We start from the raw sequence: 18,403 nt of genomic DNA on the forward strand, positions 1-18,403 counted from the left end.
AGCGGAAGAGGCGTGGCCAGCCCGCCCCCGCCATGCTGCTGCGCCGCTGTCTTCGGGGTCCGCTCTCCGCTCCCGCCTCTCGCCGGCTCTGGGCGGCAGCACCGGGACCGGCACCGGCACCGACACCGGAACCGGGACGCATAGAGCCACCGGCACCGGGTAAGGCCGTGCGTGGCGGGGGCGGCGGAGGCCGGGGCGCGGTCCCGTCCGCTGCTCCCGCGGTCGCTGACGGCGGCTCCCGCCCCCTCCCCCTCTGTCCCCTCAGGGCCGAGCGGTGATGGCAGCGCTGCCCTCCGGCCGCTCTACATGGACGTCCAGGCCACCACCCCGCTGGTAAGGGCCGGGTCAGCCTCCCCTCCCCTTCCCGCGGGCCGTCCCGGCGGTCCCGCATCCCCGGGCTCCCCAGGGGGGGTTCAGGGTTCGGTCCGGGCCGCCCCCCGCAGGGGTTTCGCCTCTCGGAGGAACCCCCGGGCTGTGCGGGGCTCCGTGACCCCCCCGGAACTGACACCCGCCCCGCGGGAACGCGGCTTGGCTGGAGTGGTACCGAACCGAACCGAACCACCGCCCGGGCACCTCGGAGAATCCTCGAGTGTCAGGGGGGGGAAGGGACCTCCGGAGATCATCGGGTCCACCCCCCCCCCCCCCGAGCAGCATCGCCTCGGGCAGATGACACGGGAACACATCTGGGGGCTTGGAAAGGCTCCGGAGAAGGAGACTTCCCCCGGCTTGGGGCGCTGTGCCCGGCGGGTCCCCTCCTGCCCCGGGACATCTCCCCAGGGGCTGCGTCACCTCCCGGCCCCGGGGCAGGGCTGGCAGAGCCGGGTTTTGCTGAGCCTGTGCTGGGTGTGATGTGCAGTCACAGGATGGGTTGGGTTGGTAGGGACCCTAAAGCTCCCCCAGTGCCTCCCCTGCCATGCTCAGGGACACCTCCCACAGCCCAGGGTGCTCCAAGCCCCATCCAACCTGGGCTGGAACACTGCCAGGGATGGGGCAGCCACAGCTTCTCTGGGCACCCTGGGGCTCAGCACCCTCACAGTAACCCCAAGTTTTCAGAATGTGCCCTGAGCCCAGCCCAGGCCCTGCTGCTGAGCAGGGTGTGTGGGGTGTGCAGGGGGGACAGAGATGCTTTTCCTCCTGGTTTGTGAGGCTTTGTGTGGTGTGTCCTGCAGGATCCCCGGGTCCTGGACTCCATGCTCCCCTTCCTGACTGCCTACTATGGGAACCCCCACTCCAGGACCCACGCCTACGGCTGGGAGAGCGAGGCTGCCATGGAGAGGGCCAGGAGGGTGAGTTCCCCCTCCCCCAGTTCCCTTGGGATTCCTGCTGCTGCCAAGGAAGTTCTGCATGGAAAGGAAAGCACAAGTGGGGACAGAACTCCTGTCATTAGTTCTCTGTGGGCTGGGTTTGGCAGCTTGCTGTATGTTAACACCTACAGCCCTGCTGTGCTTCAGCTGATTTATTCCTGGAAAAAGTAGTGAGGTCAGAGCAACTGAAATGGCTGAAACCAATAATTAAGGCTCAGGCTTTCTGTTTCCTGGGATCACAAGTGCAGTCACTGGGCTTGCTTCATATTTTCCTGTTCTCCTCACCTTCGTAGAATCACAGAATGGGCTGGGTTGGAAGGGACCTCAGAGATCATCAAGTCCAACCCTTGATCCACTCCCCCCGTGGTTCCCAGCCCATGGCACTCAGTGCCACATCCAGGCTCTTTGGAAAGATCTCCAGACACGGAGAATCCACTCCTTCCCTGGGCAGCCCATTCCAATGCCTGATCACCCTCTCCAGAAAGAAATTCTTTCTAATATCCAACCTAAACCTCCCCTGGCACAACTTGAGACCCTGCCCTCTTGTCTTGCTGAGAGTTGCCTGGGAAAAGAGCCCAACCCCCCCCTGGCTCCAACCTCCTTTCAGGGAGTTGGAGAGAGTGATGAGGTCTCCCCTGAGCCTCCTCTTCTCCAGCCTCAACACCCCCAGCTCCCTCAGCCCTTCCTCACAGGAATTCTGCTGGATCCCTTCACAGCCTCCTTGCTCTTCTCTGGACCTGCTCCAGCACCTCAATCTCCTTCCTGAGCTGAGGGGCCCAGAACTGGACACAGGACTCAAGCTGTGGCCTCCCCAGGGCTGAGCACAGGGTCAGAATCCCTTCCCTGGACCTGCTGGCCACGCTGTTCCTGAGCCAGCCCAGTTTGCCATTGACCTTCTTGGCCACCTTAGCTTTGGGCGTTTGTAATTTCTTTTTTAGAAGTGATAGGTGCTGGATTTTTGGCCACTGAACTGTCACATCCTTTCCTGACAGGCTGATGCTTGATCCCCCTGCTGCTGTCTGGGAATTCCTTATGTGTTTGGTACTGATGGGGACATTTGAGCTGTCACACCTGGAGCAGGATTTTGTTGGATACAGACTGTAACCCCCTTGAGGCTCACAGGGAGCTGCTTGGGAGCATTTTGTATGTGTTTGGCTCTGGTGAATTGATTGCATTTTATCTTAACAAATGAAAATTGTATTTCTTTTTTAAACAGCAAGTTGCAGATTTAATAGGAGCTGATCCAAGGGAAATTATATTTACAAGTGGTGCAACAGAATCAAATAATATGGCGATCAAGGTAAAATTTAATCATAAATATAATGGAAAAGTTATAATAACTAATAATAAATTATGTTCTTAACAACTGTATGCATGTTTCAGCACTTTAAAGGTTAATATGATGGCCAAGTTATCAAGTATTTGCATTCCTGGATTTATTCCTGGTGGTATTCAGCTACACACCCATAACCTGGGATGTTTTGGAGCCCAGGGCTTGGTTTTGAGGAGAGTTTAATGCTCAGTCACATGCACCAAGTGCAGTCCTTCTGCTCAGGCAGTGAGAATCCTTATCCTGACATCTGCTGGGTACAAACTCTTCTGACTAAGCCCAGGTTGTGTTTTAACCTTCAGGGTGAGGTTGTTCAGACTTCTGGTGTCTGACTCCATTGCAAATGTTTTCTGAAAAGCATTATTCTTAATAAGGTCCAGAACTTGCACCAGTTGACAGAGATGCTCTGAGTGCTGATGGGAACATGGGAATTACATCTCAGGACCTTTGGGATTCATTTCCAGACAGGGAAGATCCACATGAATACCACTGCAACAGAAATTTCTTGTTTCTGGTGACTTTGTGTCCAGCCTGCTTTCTCCAGTGATCTAACAGCAGGTTTCTTGTTGCTGTGGTGCCTGGCAGGGTGTTGCAAGGTTCTATAAGTCCAGGAAGAAGCACATCATCACCACCCAGACAGAGCACAAGTGTGTCCTGGATTCCTGCCGCTCCCTGGAGGCAGAAGGGTTCCGGGTCACCTACCTGCCTGTTAAACAAAATGGACTCATAGACTTGAAGGTAAGTGGTTTACTGACAGAGAAATTAAAACAGAAAAGGATTTTCCTTCAAATAGGTCTTGAGGAGGACCTTGTGGCATCTTGATTATAAAGAAGAAGGAGTGATAAATAACACAAGGTAGAATGAGAGTCACATCAAACCAGCATCACAGCTGGAGAAGGGTGTTCTGTTCTGTTCTGTTCTGTTCTGTTCTGTTCTGTTCTGTCTGGTGCTCCAGACTTTTTCTCCACCAAAACATCCATCTCCCATCTCACCAGTCACTTGGCTGCCATGCTGGTTATGTACCTTGGGGAGAGCCCAGTACCTGGCTGGGTAGAGCTGGCTCTGGTACTGGAGTTAGTGGTGACATTTCATGACCTGAGCTCCTCCTGGCATCAGACTGAGCTGCTGTGACCCCTCTGGGTGCTCCCCAGGGGTCAGGGGCTGCATGTGCCTGTTTGATCCTTTGTGTCCTGTAATCCAGGACAGTGTCACTTATTTCTAGCCCCATCATCTGTCTTGGAGAGACACTGCATGTGGTGGGGTGGAGCTCTGTGGGGTAATGTTGCTCCAGATCTGTCAGAACTCAGCTGGCAGTCTTTGCATGGCACTTTTTTGTAGATAGTGCTGTTCCTTTACAGCCACCCTGTCTGTGCTGAGCCATGGCTGCAGCTTCTTTGTGGGTGCTTAATTCATTGGATAGTTCAGAGGAATGTCTGAGACACAGCAAGTGCCTGTTCTGACTTGAGCTGATCAGGTCAGGGGGCACAGTGCATGGCAGGGTTAGGATATGCAGAAACACAAGCAGAACATCACAGAATCTGCCAAGTTGGAAGGGACCCATCAGGGTCATCAAGTCCAGCTCCTGTCCCTGTGTAGTGCACCCCCAGAATCACTCCATGTGCCTGAGAGCATCATCCAAACACTTCTTGAACTCAGGCAGGTTTGGTGCTGTCACCACTTCTGGGGAGCTGCTTCAGTTGGTCACCCTCCTCTTCCTGAAGAAATTCTGTGCCAGCCCCCTCAGCAGGATTAGTCCCCTTCTCAGGGTCAGCCCCCTTCTCAGGGTCAGCCCCCTTCTCAGGGTCAGTCCCCTTCTCAGGGTCAGTCCCCTTCTCAGGGTCAGCCCCCTTCTCAGGGTCAGTCCTCTCCCCAGGACTGGTTGTCAGAAGCCAAGGGGTTTTTGGTGACACACTGATTAGGGGGCTGGTGGGTCAGATTTTCTTGCAAATGAAGGTGTGCAGAGGAACCTCAGTTCTGCTGTCAGTCACAGCTTGTGTCTGGATTTCCCCAGGAGCTGCAGGCTGCCTTCCAGCCAGACACCAGCCTGGTGTCTGTGATGACTGTGAACAACGAAATCGGAGTCAAGCAGCCGATCCGTGACATTGGTGAGTGCAGGGGCTGCCCAACATCACTGCTCCTACATTTTACTTCATGTTCTCATAGCCAGCTGCTACTGAGGCAAACAATTAGGTGTCTAGTTAAGGAATAATAATGCTGTCCTGAGCAAGAACTTCCTGTGAAAAGGGAAATGAGGATGAAGCTCAGAGCTTCTGGAGTGAGCACTGCAGCAGTGACAGCCTCGTGGTGCAGATCAGTGCTGCTGGTTTCATTCTGAACTGAGCAGGGGGTGAGGAAAATGCACAGACTGTCAGGCTGAGCTGAGCTCACATGCTGGAGTGGTTTATTTAGCACTTGTAGGGTTTAAGGGGAGAACTGTGCAGGATTTGGTGCGGGAGGGGATGGTGGGCATCCCACTGGCACACCCCTTCACCCCAGTATTGCCACGTACAGTCACAAAGAGTTGTGGTAGAGGTCACAAGGGTGCTGAAGAGCCAGGTTTGTGGAACAGGAGGCAGAGAGAGGGTGAGCCAGGTTCTGAGCAGGCAGATGAGGGTTGGGGACCTGAAAGCAAGGGAGAGTTGGAGAACCTGGGTGCTTGAGGAAGGCAGGGTGAGCACGAGGCCCACACAGGCAGCTCCCTGGATCCCATGGTGATTCATTCCTTGGCAATGATTCCCATGACAGTGACAAAACATCCCTCTGCCCCATTTATGCTCAAGGTGTCCTTTCAGAAAGTGTTTGAGTTTTTAGACCATTTTTAGTCTTTGGCCTCTGCCCTGGGGTGTCTGCTTCATGGTTCTGGAGAACATTGTTTTCCCAAGTTGTGGCAGGCACCTTATCCTGTTGTGCAGCTGATTTTCCTCTTGTTTAGCTGCTGCTTTTTAAAAGTTTTATTATTCTCAAGGCAGCATTTTCCCCAGGGCTCTTCAAGGTTACATTTCTTCCTGGACAAGTGATTGAGCTTGTCAGTGTCACAAGCAGCTGAGCTGCTTCAAGGCCTGGAGTTCTCTCCTGTGCTTCTGTTGTCAAGCCTGGCACTGTTGTCCCACACTTAAATGCCAGGGATTCCTGGTGCCGAGCTCTGGTTCCCAGAGGGAGTTCCCAGGACACTGGGACAGCAGGGCCAGGACTGCGCTTGCAGAGTTTGCTGGAGCCTGGGAGGAGCAGCAGCAGCAATGCTGTTCCTGCTGCCCAGAGGAGCAGCTCCTGTGACAGATAAAGCTGAGGAGGGGCACAGATCCTGTGGGAGATGAGTTGTGATGACAAATAGTATTTTTTATGAGAGAAAATAATATTTAAGTTCACTGCCCACAGACATTGTCTTATTTTGTTCTTTAGTGTATTTTAGCTCTGGGTGCAAAGGCATTGGTGACAGACTTGAGGTACCTGGGGTGGGAGGAATTGGTGTGTGTGAGGACAATCCTGACAATGTTTTTGAGGCCAAGTATTGCAAAACTTGAATAAAAAAGGAAATTATAAAAACTACTAGGCAAGCATAAACTTGAAAGTAAGGCTGGCTTCTGCTGGACTGGGTTGAGCAGAAAAAGAAACAAAGAAAGAAACAAACAAAAGTTAGTGTTGTCCAGCTGTGGAGTCATCCCTGAAGGGAAACTTGGGTGTCCTGTGCACACCATTTGTACTTAAACCTGGTGGTTGGGGGTTTGAAAACAAGCTCACTTTTTAATTTCCCAACTGAAGAAATTCACTGGAGTCTCACCTGCTGACCTCCCCAAACTGGTGCCCAGGGAGGTGTCAGCCAGAGTAGCTCCTTCAGAGAGATTGGAGGAGGTTTAGGGAGACAGGAGGAGATCACAGGGAGATTTAGGTTGGACATTAGGAAATTCTTTTTTCCTGTGAGGGTGCTGAGCCCCTGTCCCAGGGTGCCCAGAGAAGCTGTGGCTGCCCCATCCCTGGCAGTGTTCCAGCCCAGGTTGGATGGGGCTTGGAGCACCCTGGGCTGTGGGAGGTGTCCCTGACCATGGCAGGGGTGGCACTGGGGGAGCTTTAAGGTCCCTCCAACCCAAACCAGTCGGGGGTTCTGTGACTCTACACAGCTTTAGACCCTTCACTGTGAAAGAAACATGACAGCACCACCTTCTTCCTCAGAACAGTTACCTGCTGTGAACTGATGCTTTAGTTTCCTTGTTGGAATCAAAGATTTGATGGATAATGTGGAGTTTTTTCCCTTGTGTTTTCATGACAGGTGAGATCTGCCGTGCACAGAAGGTTTTTTTCCACACGGATGCTGCACAAGCAGTTGGTAAAATTCCTATGGATGTCAATGACATGAAAATTGATCTCATGAGCATCAGTGGCCATAAAATTTATGGGCCCAAAGGTACTTGCTTGAGTGCTTCTCTAGAGAATTGTTTGCATGCCTACCTGAAGGTGTGAAGTCAAACCTGTCTGTCATGGTGACTGTTATTTCAACTGTAGAAACTATTCCAGTCTGGTGTTGGAGTAGTCCAGGCATGGCTGTCAGACAGGAGATGTGTGCTGATGTGTTGTGAGGTGGCTTTACTGAAGGAACAAACAGTGTCTGATGGTGTGGCAGCATTAGAAGGAGTGGCTTTGCAGGAGTCAGCTGCCTGCTGTGAAGCAGCACTGGTGATGGAATGGTTTGAAATTAAATAATTGGGTCATAGAACAAAGTTGAGATGAAACTCTGACTTCAGGCATCAAAAGATACCTGGAAGGTTTCATTTCTTTTTGATTTTGGTTGTCTCCTGCTTCCAATGGCATCTCCCCACACAACCCCATTTGTGCAGCTTCTTTGCAGAACGGTGTTTAAAATCCAGCTGCCCCCCAGATAGTAAAATTTCAGCCATCATCAGTGTCACAGTCCATTTAGTTTGTAAAACTCTGTGTAGAAAGACAGAAATCAGGTTTGCTGTGTTCTGTGTGCCTGTAGAGAAACAAGAGGCAAAATTACTATTTTGTCAGTATGTCTTTTCTTTCTGTATCAGTTCTCCTGAGAGCTGAAGGGTCCTCTGGACAAGGACTGAGTTTTCAACATATAACTTTGGGCAAAAACCTAATTTTTGCAGCTTATCATGACCAGAAGTTGCAGCCATTCTTCCTGTGGTGGCAGTCACTTTTTAGGTGAGCCAAGGCCCATGAAGACATGGAAATTGGGTTTCTAGGTGAGGATACTAGAGAGTGAAATTGGCTTGCTGTCAGAATTGGCTCGTGTCATCTGCTCTGGTAATTAGTGCCATTTGGTGAGTCTCCCTAATGAGAAGAAAGGGAGAGGACTCCTGGGACTGGTGCTGGCCTGGGGATGCAGGGGAAGGAGTGTGGAGTTCTTGAGCTCTTCAGTTGGAATTCAGTAAGGGAACACCAGGGGACAAAACATCTGCACATTAAAAAGTCAGAGCAAAGGCAGCTTCCCAAGGGGGTTGTGAGGAGTAAGAGAGGCACTGAGTGGCTGAAGCACACTGAGAGGAACTGAGCTTTTCTTATAGCCAAAGCTTTAAGATCCTGAAGGAAGAAGAAGAAGAACACTGGGAATGAACACCATTTCCTGAAAAATATTGTGCTTCTGTAGGTGTTCACCACGTTTTTCTCCAGTGAAGTGTCCAGATACGTGTTTGCTGTGGAAACAAGGGATGTTTCCAAACCTTGAGCTCCCTTTTCATAATTCCAGAAGGGTGTGGGTTCACTAAAAGAGCTTTCCCTCCTCTCCAGGGGTTGGTGCCATCTACGTTCGCCGCCGGCCACGCGTGAGGCTGGAGCCCCTGCAGAGTGGGGGAGGCCAGGAGAGGGGTCTGCGCTCAGGGACAGTGCCCACCCCCCTGGCAGTGGGGCTGGGGGCAGCCTGTGAAGTGGCACAGCAGGAGATGGAGGTATGTGGGAGAAGATCCTGGTTCTGGATTCCAGGAAATAATAGAACGGGGCCAGTAAGGTCTCTGATTCCTTCCATGTGCCTGAATTACATTTTATTGTTGTGTTGTAACATCAAGTAAATATTTTGAGGTCTTCAAGGATGTTTTTGGGTAGCTGGGAGTTGGTTTTCAGCTTTTTTAGGTTTCCTTTTTTCTCCAAGTGGTTTAAATCATGGTTTTCTGCTATAGGTTTACAGTTGACAGTTGCTGTGAAATATGGCTTTAAGTGCTTGACTCATTTCCATTCTGCACATGTGTGTGAGCCACATCTCTGAAGCAGAATAAATCATGTTTATGTACTGTATATAAAAAATATGAAGACTTCCTAGTCCATTGTAATACCTATTAAATTTATATGAGTTCAGGTTTCCAGCAGCTTTGCAACTAAAATTTTTTTTTCCTAGCTTGGACAGCAAAGTTCATTTGCTAAGTCTGGTGTCTGAGGCTCTGTCTGCTGCTCTTGGTGGGCACCAACACATTCCTTACAGTAGGAATGTAAAAATCCCTTAATGTTGTGCCAGGGGGATGCATAAGCCAGGTATCTGCACACACAGGATCAAGCTTCTTCCTGGCAGACAGGCAGAGATTCACCATCCCAGCTGGATGGTTGTGGTAGCTGCACAAGGCTCAGGTCTGGATTCTCTTTCTTTCCTGGCAGAGTTTGGGTGTTTCCAAACCAAATAATATTGAGATAGCCTTGTTTTCTTCTGAAGTTTTTTTCAAGAGTGTGAACAAGCATGAATTGCATGTGTGTGTCTGGCTGTCTCTGTGTGCCAGAGCTGATCTCAGCCCTTACTCCTTTATTCATGTAAGTGACCTCATTTTTTTCAGTCTAGAACAAGCCCCTGCAGCAGGCAGCTCATGGCAGAGGTTGGGTGTTGTAAAACTGAGCTCACAGCAGCTTGCAAGTCCATGTTTTTATGTGGTACAGTTTGAGAGCTCCTACAGAAACAAGGGGCATTTACCACATGGCTGCCCTTCCTTCTGCTGCAAAATGTGTCAGCAGTGCATTACCTGGTTTGTCTTTGGACACAAAGAACTCAGTGCTTTTATGAAAGCACATTGGGCAGCTTGTATATATAGATCTGAGTGGCCTGGAATATTCTTGAAGGCCTGAGCCTAGCTAGGACCAAACTGGTAGTTCCCTTTTGGAGCTGTGTCTGGAGGAGGTAAGTTTCTCAGGTAAGTGGTAAATCTGACAGTTTCTTTTCAAGTTCCAGTGGTGTTCTTTCCCCAGTCCAACCAAACCCGGCTGTTTCAGTCTAGCTGGTAATGCCAAGTGAGGTTAAACTGCAGACTGTTGATGATTTTGGTCTCTCTGGTGTCTTTGCTAGTATGACCACAAACGAATCTCTCAGCTGGCAGAAAGATTGGTGACAAAAATCATGAGGGAAGTTCCTGACGTGGTGATGAACGGAGACAGAGAGCACCGCTACCCAGGTGATGTCAGCAGAACCCTCAGCACACCAGAGCCCTCAGCTCCTCAGTGGCTGAGTAACCACTTCAGCTGCAAGAGCTCCTCTGTGGAGTAAAATTTCAGTTGATTTAAGTTTGCTTTTTTTTTTTTTTCTATTTGATTTATTTGTGTGCAGGCTGCATCAATTTATCTTTTGCGTATGTGGAAGGGGAAAGTCTTCTGATGGCTCTGAAAGATGTGGCTCTGTCTTCAGGGAGGTAGGTGGAGTGTGTGGGAAGGGCAGCAGTGTATTTTGGTGAGAGAATCACATCTGTTAATGGAGGTACAAACTCAGTGGTGATCTCCCTGTATGTGTGTGTTCAGTTAATGAGGCAGCCTGGCACTGATTGCATTCTAAGGGGGTAATTCTGTCAAGTGGCACATTTCAAATGAAGTTCAGATTTACTTGTCCTGAAAGGAAATAAACCCCACACAGAAAAAAGCCCAAAACAAAACAAAAAAACCCCAACCCAACCAACCAAAAAAACCAAACAGCCCTCCCCATGCAGCCCTCCCCCCCAAAAAACACAAGCCAAAACAAACCCCAAAACCAACAATAACAACAATAAAAAAACAGCACCAAAACCAGGAAACCCAACCCAGAAATTCCAGTCTGCTCATCTTGCAGGCTGCTTAACCTTCAGTCTGAGTAGCCTTGACTTGTAACTGCTGGTGACACTGGGTGTAAAGCCCACCAGCATTTCAGCAGCTTCCTTACCTACAGGTTTAAGGAGCTCTGTTGACTGTACAGGAGTGCCCAGTAATGTTTCCTTCCCTTTGAGACCAAAGTGGTCAGCATGTCTTCACTAGAAATGTGTTGGCACTATGAACAGGCAGAACAAGTCTCCACAGGACTGTCTCTGAAGCCAAACACTTCTGTAATGTGAAAATCTCTTGTGAGGCTCTGCTTGGTGCAGCCCAGTGCTGCAGACAGCTCTGGTTTGTGCTGCATGTTGCTGCCTGTGAACGTTGAGTAACACCATGTCACCAGTTCTGCCTAACTGCTTCAAGGTGGAAGTTCTCTCTGCTGAGGAATATAACTGGATCAGCTTGCTCTGGGTTCCTCTGTGCACTGTTTTTCATTGGCTTGTTCTGCTGCCAAACAGCTTGTGAAGTCTTTCTTCATTTTAAATGTTCCTCTGGGTATGTTACCTTCTCTGGCTGCTTCTGTCTTGGCTCCTTTGTCTTTTCTTCATGGCCTGCACTTCAGCTACCTCTTAGTCTGCATTCCTGCTGCATTCCCATTTATTTTGTTTGGCATTGTGTTTATTCTTACTGCATTGCCTGTGCTCTCTTACCTCATGCTCCTCATTTATTGCCCTTACTCCCCTCTACTCCCTGCCATTCTTTTCCTTCAGTACCACTCTTGCTTGTGCTCCCTGGGGGTTACTGAGCGGCAGGGGAGGCTGCTACAGATTGTTGTAGGGAGTCACAGAACTGTCAGCTGTCTGTAAGGGCTTGCTCTTTGTTGGAGGAAGTTGGTGAGGTGTTATTTCAGTGTAGCTTCTGCACGTGAAGGAAAGTTTGAAGCTCATCTGCCTTTCCTTGTCCCAGTGCTTGCACATCAGCTTCTCTGGAGCCTTCCTACGTCTTGAGGGCGATTGGAACAGATGAAGATTTGGCTCACTCATCTATCAGGTGTGTGAAGTGAACTCCCCCAGTGCTTCCAGATACTTTTGTTTTCTGTTAAAAGTGGATTTTATTTGCCATGCTTCCATATGCAGGTTATTCTAGTTATTCTGTTTTGTTTTGTTTAGGTTTGGCATCGGTCGTTTCACTACAGAAGAAGAAGTGGATTACACAGTGCAGAAGTGCATACAGCATGTGAAGAGGCTGAGGGAGATGAGGTGAGCCAGCTCCTTACTGAGCACCAAGACTTCTTAGGTGTGGTCATCACTTGAAGAGTTGGATTTAGTTCAAAAGTAATTGTTTGCTTTAAAAATCTGGTGATGTCTCTGTATAAGCAAGCAGTGTAGCAAGAGTGGGTCGTGGGCCTGATCTTAACAGTAGTGACAAATTTTTAAGGAAACAAACCTGGTAACAAACCTGCTCCCAGTTCTGCCTTGTTCTGGGAAAGAGCATGAGTAGAGCAAGCACACAGGGCAGTACCCAGAGGTTTCTAAGCCAGAGGAGGTGTTACTGAGTTTGTGTCCTTTTATTTTGGTGAAACTGAAAGCCTCCTGACTCAGCTGGGATGTGTCAAATGCAAGGGCTCATCCTCTGAGAGACACGAGTGATTTGTGCCCAAAGTGAGAGTGGGGGATGAGGTGGAGCACCTGCCCTCTCACTGCTTGTGTTCTGGGCTGAGGACACAGTGAGTGACTGCTCATGTGAAGCTCACTGACCTCCAGAAGGAGAAGATATGTAGCTACATATCCCCTAATATCTTGAGTAGCTGATGAAATTATTTGGTTATTGTTAATGTTGTGCCCTGTATTTTAGACAGCCCTCACTTTTCTCCTTTCTTTACAGCCCCCTCTGGGAAATGGTGCAGGATGGAATCGACCTCAAAAGCATTAAGTGGACTCAGCACTGAGACAAAACATCACTATATGTGGACTAGATGTGGATTAAAATGCATTTTCTGTACATTCCTGAACAAATTATGCAGCACTTCTGCTTTTTGACACTTGCAATTTGACTGGAAAGCTCTCCTTTCTGATCACAAAGTCTAAGAAGCCAAAAATGAAACTAATCTATATCCTGGAGAAAGGCAGGATGTTGTCACCCCCATTGCATCTCTATTGACACACAGAAATTAATGCCCAAACCTAATTAATTTGGGGAATGTATTTTCTAATAAGAACGTGAAATCAGTGTGTTACTGCTAGGCCAGCCAGGCAAGAGGCTGCTGGTTCTCAGTGTGAAACATGCTGTGTGGCTGCTGTGTTTGCACCCAGAGGGGTGGCCATGCCTCCTGCTGGTGCCCACCCTGCAGCAGCACTGGGTGGGTGCTGCTCAGACGTGCTGTGTAGTGAGAGGGTCTCAGCTAGGCTGAAGCTTGGCATTCCCAGAGGAGAGGGAGGCCTCAGGGTGGCTATGTGCCTTCACAGTTCAGTTGTACATGCAGTTTAGAACCAATTTATTATTTTTTTTTAATCTAAAACTGAGTATTTTTGGCTCCTTTTCCTTGGTTTGATCTTGTTTTGGGTGATGCTTATACAGACCAATGTGCATTGGTCCAAGATATCCCTCTGCTTTACAGAGTTTATGATGTGATGATGATGAAGCACTTTGCTGTCCCCTCCATTGTGCTTTTTCCATGCAATTTTTTTCTAGATAAGGAAAGAAAACTTGACTGGAGAGGGAGACAGGCAGAATGTGTCAGGTGCAGTTTACCAGTTCAGTTGGAACACGAGTGGTAGAGGCTGTGGGGAGAGCAAATAAAATGCAATGTCTTAATGCACTCTGGGTTTTTGTTGTTTTGGGCTTTTTTTCCCCTCCCGTTTTGATGAAGTCTCCTTTGCTGATACTCAAGAGTTTGCCTGTGAGCCATTTGGTTCTGGCACTTCAGGGGGTCTTGCCCAGTGAGCCTGAATGTTTTGTCTGGAGATAAAACAGCTCCGTGGAGTTTTTTCTGCATGACAGACTGCATTGCTGTAGCTGAGACTTCCATGGGAATTCCCCAAGGAGTGCAGAGGGAAAGTGTCTGTTAAAAAGGGATTTATGAGATTGATTCAGATCAGCATTTCTCCTTTCTTACCCATGTTGATGTGTCCAGGAGGAGACTTCACCCATCTTACCAAGTGCCTTCGCATCAGTTGCAGAAGCAGAGAGCTTCCCAGGCTGGTTTGTTGCTAGGTGGAGGCTGCATTAGCTGCTGGATTCAGGCATCCTGGGGACTGGGAGTGCATCCTTAGCTCTGGGTGGCAGCTTCCTCCTGGAGTAACCCCGGGATGGAAAGCTGAAGCTAAATTCACAAGGTGGATTGTGGTACAGAAGCTTGTGGGGCTGTTTGGTTTGGTTTGGTTTGTTACCAAGGACAGATGAGGTTGGTTGTAGTGCAAAGCTAATCCTCGTTTGTGCTGGCTGAAATTATTAGCTTTAGCAGCTATAATATTGTAGGGCTGGCACCTTTATATTTCATCAGAACATTTTGCAAACTACTGTATGGATAAGTAGTTTTTAGAGATTGTTTGTGCTATGTTTGATCCTTGGGCCACACATCCACATATATGTTTTCTGGATTAAGCATGTGATAACACTTTCCCAGCATGTTTTAGAACTGTATGTTTGTGAAAATGTTCTTTGTGTTTCATGGATGATAAAAAAATACAGATAAGACTTAACCTTGGCTACTTCAGTCTTTTCAGATCCACCTTTCTGGCTGAACACAATCAGTGAGTTGCTACATCACATCAAAGATGATTTGCTCCAACCCTGTTAGGAGCTTTCTGTCATCAAGTTGACTTTTGGGAAATTCTTCTCAAACTCAGTGCCTGATCTGAGCTTCTTTTTTTAACTCAAATAGCTTTGTGATGATTTGAGGAAAGGGAGCCCCAGATCCTGAGTCCCTCTTGTGCCCAGATTTAAAATACAAATTATCATGTAATGGTTCAGGCAACTCTTTCACACTGTTAACAAATGTTTGTTTGAAAATGCTTACAGACAAGATGAGGAAAAAATTGTAGTGGGGATGTGACAGAGGTAATGCCAGGGATGAAATCTGGTTGTACACCACTGAATGTGGTTAAAGCTTCTTGTGTGGGGAAGGAAATTTCTTTGGGATGAGAATATTTCCAAATGGAACTGCCTGTAACTCAGAAGTGAGGGTGTTGTTTGGTTTTTTCCCTTTGGGTTTTTTCCCCCTTTTTTTTTTTTTTTTTTTTTTTTTTTTTTTTTTTTTTTTTTTTGTTTGTTTTGTTTGTTTGTTTGTTTTTTTGACTTTGGTTGGTTGGTTGGTTTTTTGTTACTTGTTTGGTTATTAAGTGGGGCCATCTGCAAGTCATTCAGCTAATAACACAAAGATACCAGATACATGAGGATTTATCATCACTGTTTTGCAGGTGTCATAACTACTGAACCAGAGTGACAAACAGGAATACGTAGAACTTCCAGGAGTGCAAGAGGGTTAGGTAATACACACGGGGAGAAAAAAAATATCTGGTGGATTTTAGTGTTTTAAACCCTGATCAAGCGTATCAACTAATTACAAAAATTACTGAATATTTCTTTCAGGAAGAGTAATACAGAATTAGACAATTACCTGTGTTGGACTTGAGACAGACAGGAAGAGGGTCAGCAGCTTTGTTACACAACCAGCCTTAAGCTTACTAGGGATTTAAAAAAAAATTAAATTGCCATAAAAGCTCTTGCTCCCAAGAGAATCCTGCCTCCTCCCTGTGCCCTGTCTGCCTGAGTGCCTTGTTCTCTGTGTCTGCTGTGGCTGCAGCCGTGGTTCAGATGTGTTCAGCCAAACTGCTGCTGACAATGTGTATGCCCTGGGTTTTGGAATGAAGTTTCCCAAAGCTGAGTCCCAAGCAGCTGGCCTAGGAGAGGTCCCTTCCCCACTGAAGGCAGTTTTAATTAGATTTCAGGATGATTAGTAAGGAAGAAAGCAAATGCCAGGTTTTTTTAAATGAGCTGAGTGCTGTGGTGGGTGATGTTACTCAGAACTATCCAAAACAGAGAAGTTAGGGCTGGTACAAGGTGCTCTTGTAAGAAGAAAAGCTCACACTGATGAGCAATCAAAGTGTTATTTTGTTGGGTTGTTTTTTTGGTTTTTTTGGCTGAGTAGGTGCAGTAAAATAAGGGGTTTAGTTTCACAAAGTAAGTATATGAGTGAAAATGGGCACCTCATGGCTGTCTGACAGGTTTGAAGTATAGAGAGGAATGAGAAAAGTGTATCTGGGAAGGCACCTGATGATTATTTGAATTAAATATTTTTCTAAATCATGTGGAAACAATTAAGACTTGCAGCTGACACATGGTAACTGGAAAGGAAAATCCAGTCATTTAGTAAACTGGGCTCACTCATCCAAAGCACATCCTTACCCAGCTGCAGAAATAAGTTCTCTATTCTGCTGGTTCTGCACAGTGGTCTCCCTGGGGTGCTGGAGAAGGAAGGAGCCTGGGATGTGAGGGAACATTCCCAGGCTAATGGAGCAGCAAAAGTGCAATGTGAGGAGGAAGGTGGTTTTATTTCAGATGTGGAATCAGCATGATGGGTGCTGGTTACCTCAAGCTTTAACATTTCCTCTATAATAATTTTCCTTGGTTGTGTATGAAACACTTTCTTCAGTTTTGGTTTAGGTGGAGGAGACATACAAATAAGCTCTCTCTGTATATAGTTTCCCAGTACCTAATAAATACAAATCCCATTCTTTTTTAACACCATTTTTCTCTGCCTGCCTCCTACCACGTGTTCTTTTAAGCTTCTGCCTACCAGTGTTTTGCTTTCCAGAGTTCCTTTCCTCCAGGCTATTGCTCATGTTACCTCCTCTGTAGTACCCCGTGACACTTAGCATGCTCCTAATACTAGTACTGGATTTTGTTCCCTCTAAAAACAAATCTGCTTCTGTTACTCTGGAGTGAACTGAATGTTCTTGGGTTTGGCTGAGCAGCCAGCTGGGGACCTGTGGAGGCAATGAGTTAGTCACAGGCATCTGTGCCAGCCTTGGCTCCAGCTGAGGTACAAGGAGGTCCTGGCCTTCAGCAGGGACTGTGCCTTCTTCATGGAGTCAGTGCAGATGCTGTCCAGAGGCCTGCTCAGGGTTATGTAGTTTGGTCCTGGTTTGGTTTTGGTTTTGTTTTTTTTCTAGTCCACACAGTAAAGGTCACAAAACCAGACTTTATTTCAGCAATGAAAAGCAAAGTGGTGACTCACCATGTTGCACAAAAAGCTGGAAAGTCTTAAGTTTTCTTCTGGACTGGGATGCTCCAGCATTGCCCTTGGTTATCCCTACACCTTCTCCCTGCTGCCGGGTGTCTGGGACAGCCTGAGGAGAGCTGCAGAGCCAGGTCTGAGGCTGCTCCTGCTGCCCCTGCTCACACATCTTGGGCAAGCAGCTCCAGGGGGCTGGGTCATCCACCCTCCAGTCACTCCAACCCTGATGGAGCAGCAGTGTTAAACACCAGCCAGGCTGGCAGTAAAGTCTGGTGGGTTTTGTTTTGTTCTGTTTTGTTTTAAATTGGTTGGAAGCTGAAGTGCTGAGGTACAAACGGGCTGACTCCTATCAGAGGACTGACCTCTGCTGTCAGAGTGGTTCCAAAGAATGTTTATCAATATGGTGATAGGCGAAATATAAATAAATATAAATATAAAAATATAAATACAAAACAGGGTTCCTGTCACTTCCTTCTCACCAAGGTCTGGGTAACACCTCCAGCTGCCGGGGAGTGGTGTGTAAGCACACCCAGCAAGACAAAAAGGAGGTATCAGCCTGACAGAACTGATACACTGTCAGAGCAGCTCTTATCATAAATACCAAATAGAGTAGCAAATCTGTGAAACCAGGGATAACAGAGAGAAGTATGAGGTGTCTACTGGGGGGGAATGAGGATGGTAGAGGAGAAGTTACAAGAAAGAAGAGGGGATATGCAGACAAACAATGGGGTGGGGGTTGTTGTGGCACTGAGCAGCCCCAGCCTTTATCCCGCTGCCTCAGCACCACACACACACACGTGTCAAGTTTGGGCCCTGATTTTTGTTAAGTGGTGAAAACCAACTAAGTTAACTGAATAACTGAATTCCCGTATCTGCCGGAAAAGCGTTTGCAACGTGAGGGAATGGTGTATTTTCATTTGTTTCTCGCAGCCCGCCACGCAGTGTTCTCTCCATGTAAGTGGATGCTGCCGCAGTGCCCGCAGTAGCGAGGAGCGGCGGCAGCTCCTGAGGTGACCGCAGCGCCAGCGCTGCCTCAGCGCGGGGCTCTCACACCCGCGTGTGCTCAGGACAAATACCGCGTGGGGTAGGGACAGACAAAAAGGACATCAGCCTAGGGTAATCTGTCATTTTAATACTGAAGCCCGGTTCTAAGTGAAGAAATCAGAGACAATCCTCAGGATTCCTTTGTTCGGTCGAAGTTCCGTGCCTTCTTTGATGTCGTTACCTCAGAAATAACCCCCAGCGACAGCATCATTAATTTACATAAACGCTTCACACTCTCAGCACGTGGCTATTGTACCATTTGTACCAGTACCAGAGGCAGTACTGCGGGTCGGAATTTGCTCTTCCCAGACCACAGCTGGGGTTCGGTCCGCAGAGGCGGTGCCGGTGCCGGTGCCGGTGCCCCCTCTCCCCCTCCCCTCCCCGCTCACTGTTTCCCGCCCAACCCCTCCGGCGGCGCGCGAGCCGTCGCGAGACGCGTTCCGGGGCGGGCGGCAGAAGGTGCTGCGCGCGCCGGCGGACCCCGCCCTCCTCGCTCCC

The 18,403-nt window shown here is 48.4% G+C and overlaps 1 protein-coding gene across 1 annotated transcript; it reads left to right on the forward strand.

Moving 5' to 3' along the window:
* Positions 1-9: 9 nt before the first annotated feature.
* On the forward strand, positions 10-14,329 carry NFS1 (NFS1 cysteine desulfurase). The gene is made up of 13 exons (XM_030463007.1): positions 10-159; positions 266-333; positions 1,170-1,286; positions 2,521-2,604; positions 3,220-3,372; positions 4,646-4,739; positions 6,899-7,033; positions 8,383-8,540; positions 9,914-10,019; positions 10,172-10,253; positions 11,590-11,673; positions 11,793-11,882; positions 12,508-14,329. Exons 1-13 carry the CDS (start codon positions 33-35, stop codon positions 12,569-12,571), a joined length of 1,362 nt encoding a protein of 453 aa, XP_030318867.1. The 5' UTR covers positions 10-32; the 3' UTR covers positions 12,572-14,329.
* The last annotated feature ends 4,074 nt before the right edge of the window (positions 14,330-18,403 follow it).

Source organism: Calypte anna, chromosome 20 (assembly GCF_003957555.1).
Source record: "Calypte anna isolate BGI_N300 chromosome 20, bCalAnn1_v1.p, whole genome shotgun sequence".
Lineage (NCBI taxonomy): Eukaryota > Metazoa > Chordata > Aves > Apodiformes > Trochilidae > Calypte > Calypte anna.

Excerpts from the sequence above, each read along its gene's own strand:
- NFS1 (XM_030463007.1), top strand. The coding sequence starts at position 33 with ATGCTGCTGCGCCGCTGTCTTCGGGGTCCGCTCTCCGCTCCCGCCTCT. Across the intron at positions 1,287-2,520 it reads CCATGGAGAGGGCCAGGAGG|CAAGTTGCAGATTTAATAGG; the intron begins GTGAGTTCCCCC and ends TTTTTTAAACAG. Across the intron at positions 11,883-12,507 it reads AAGAGGCTGAGGGAGATGAG|CCCCCTCTGGGAAATGGTGC; the intron begins GTGAGCCAGCTC and ends CTTTCTTTACAG.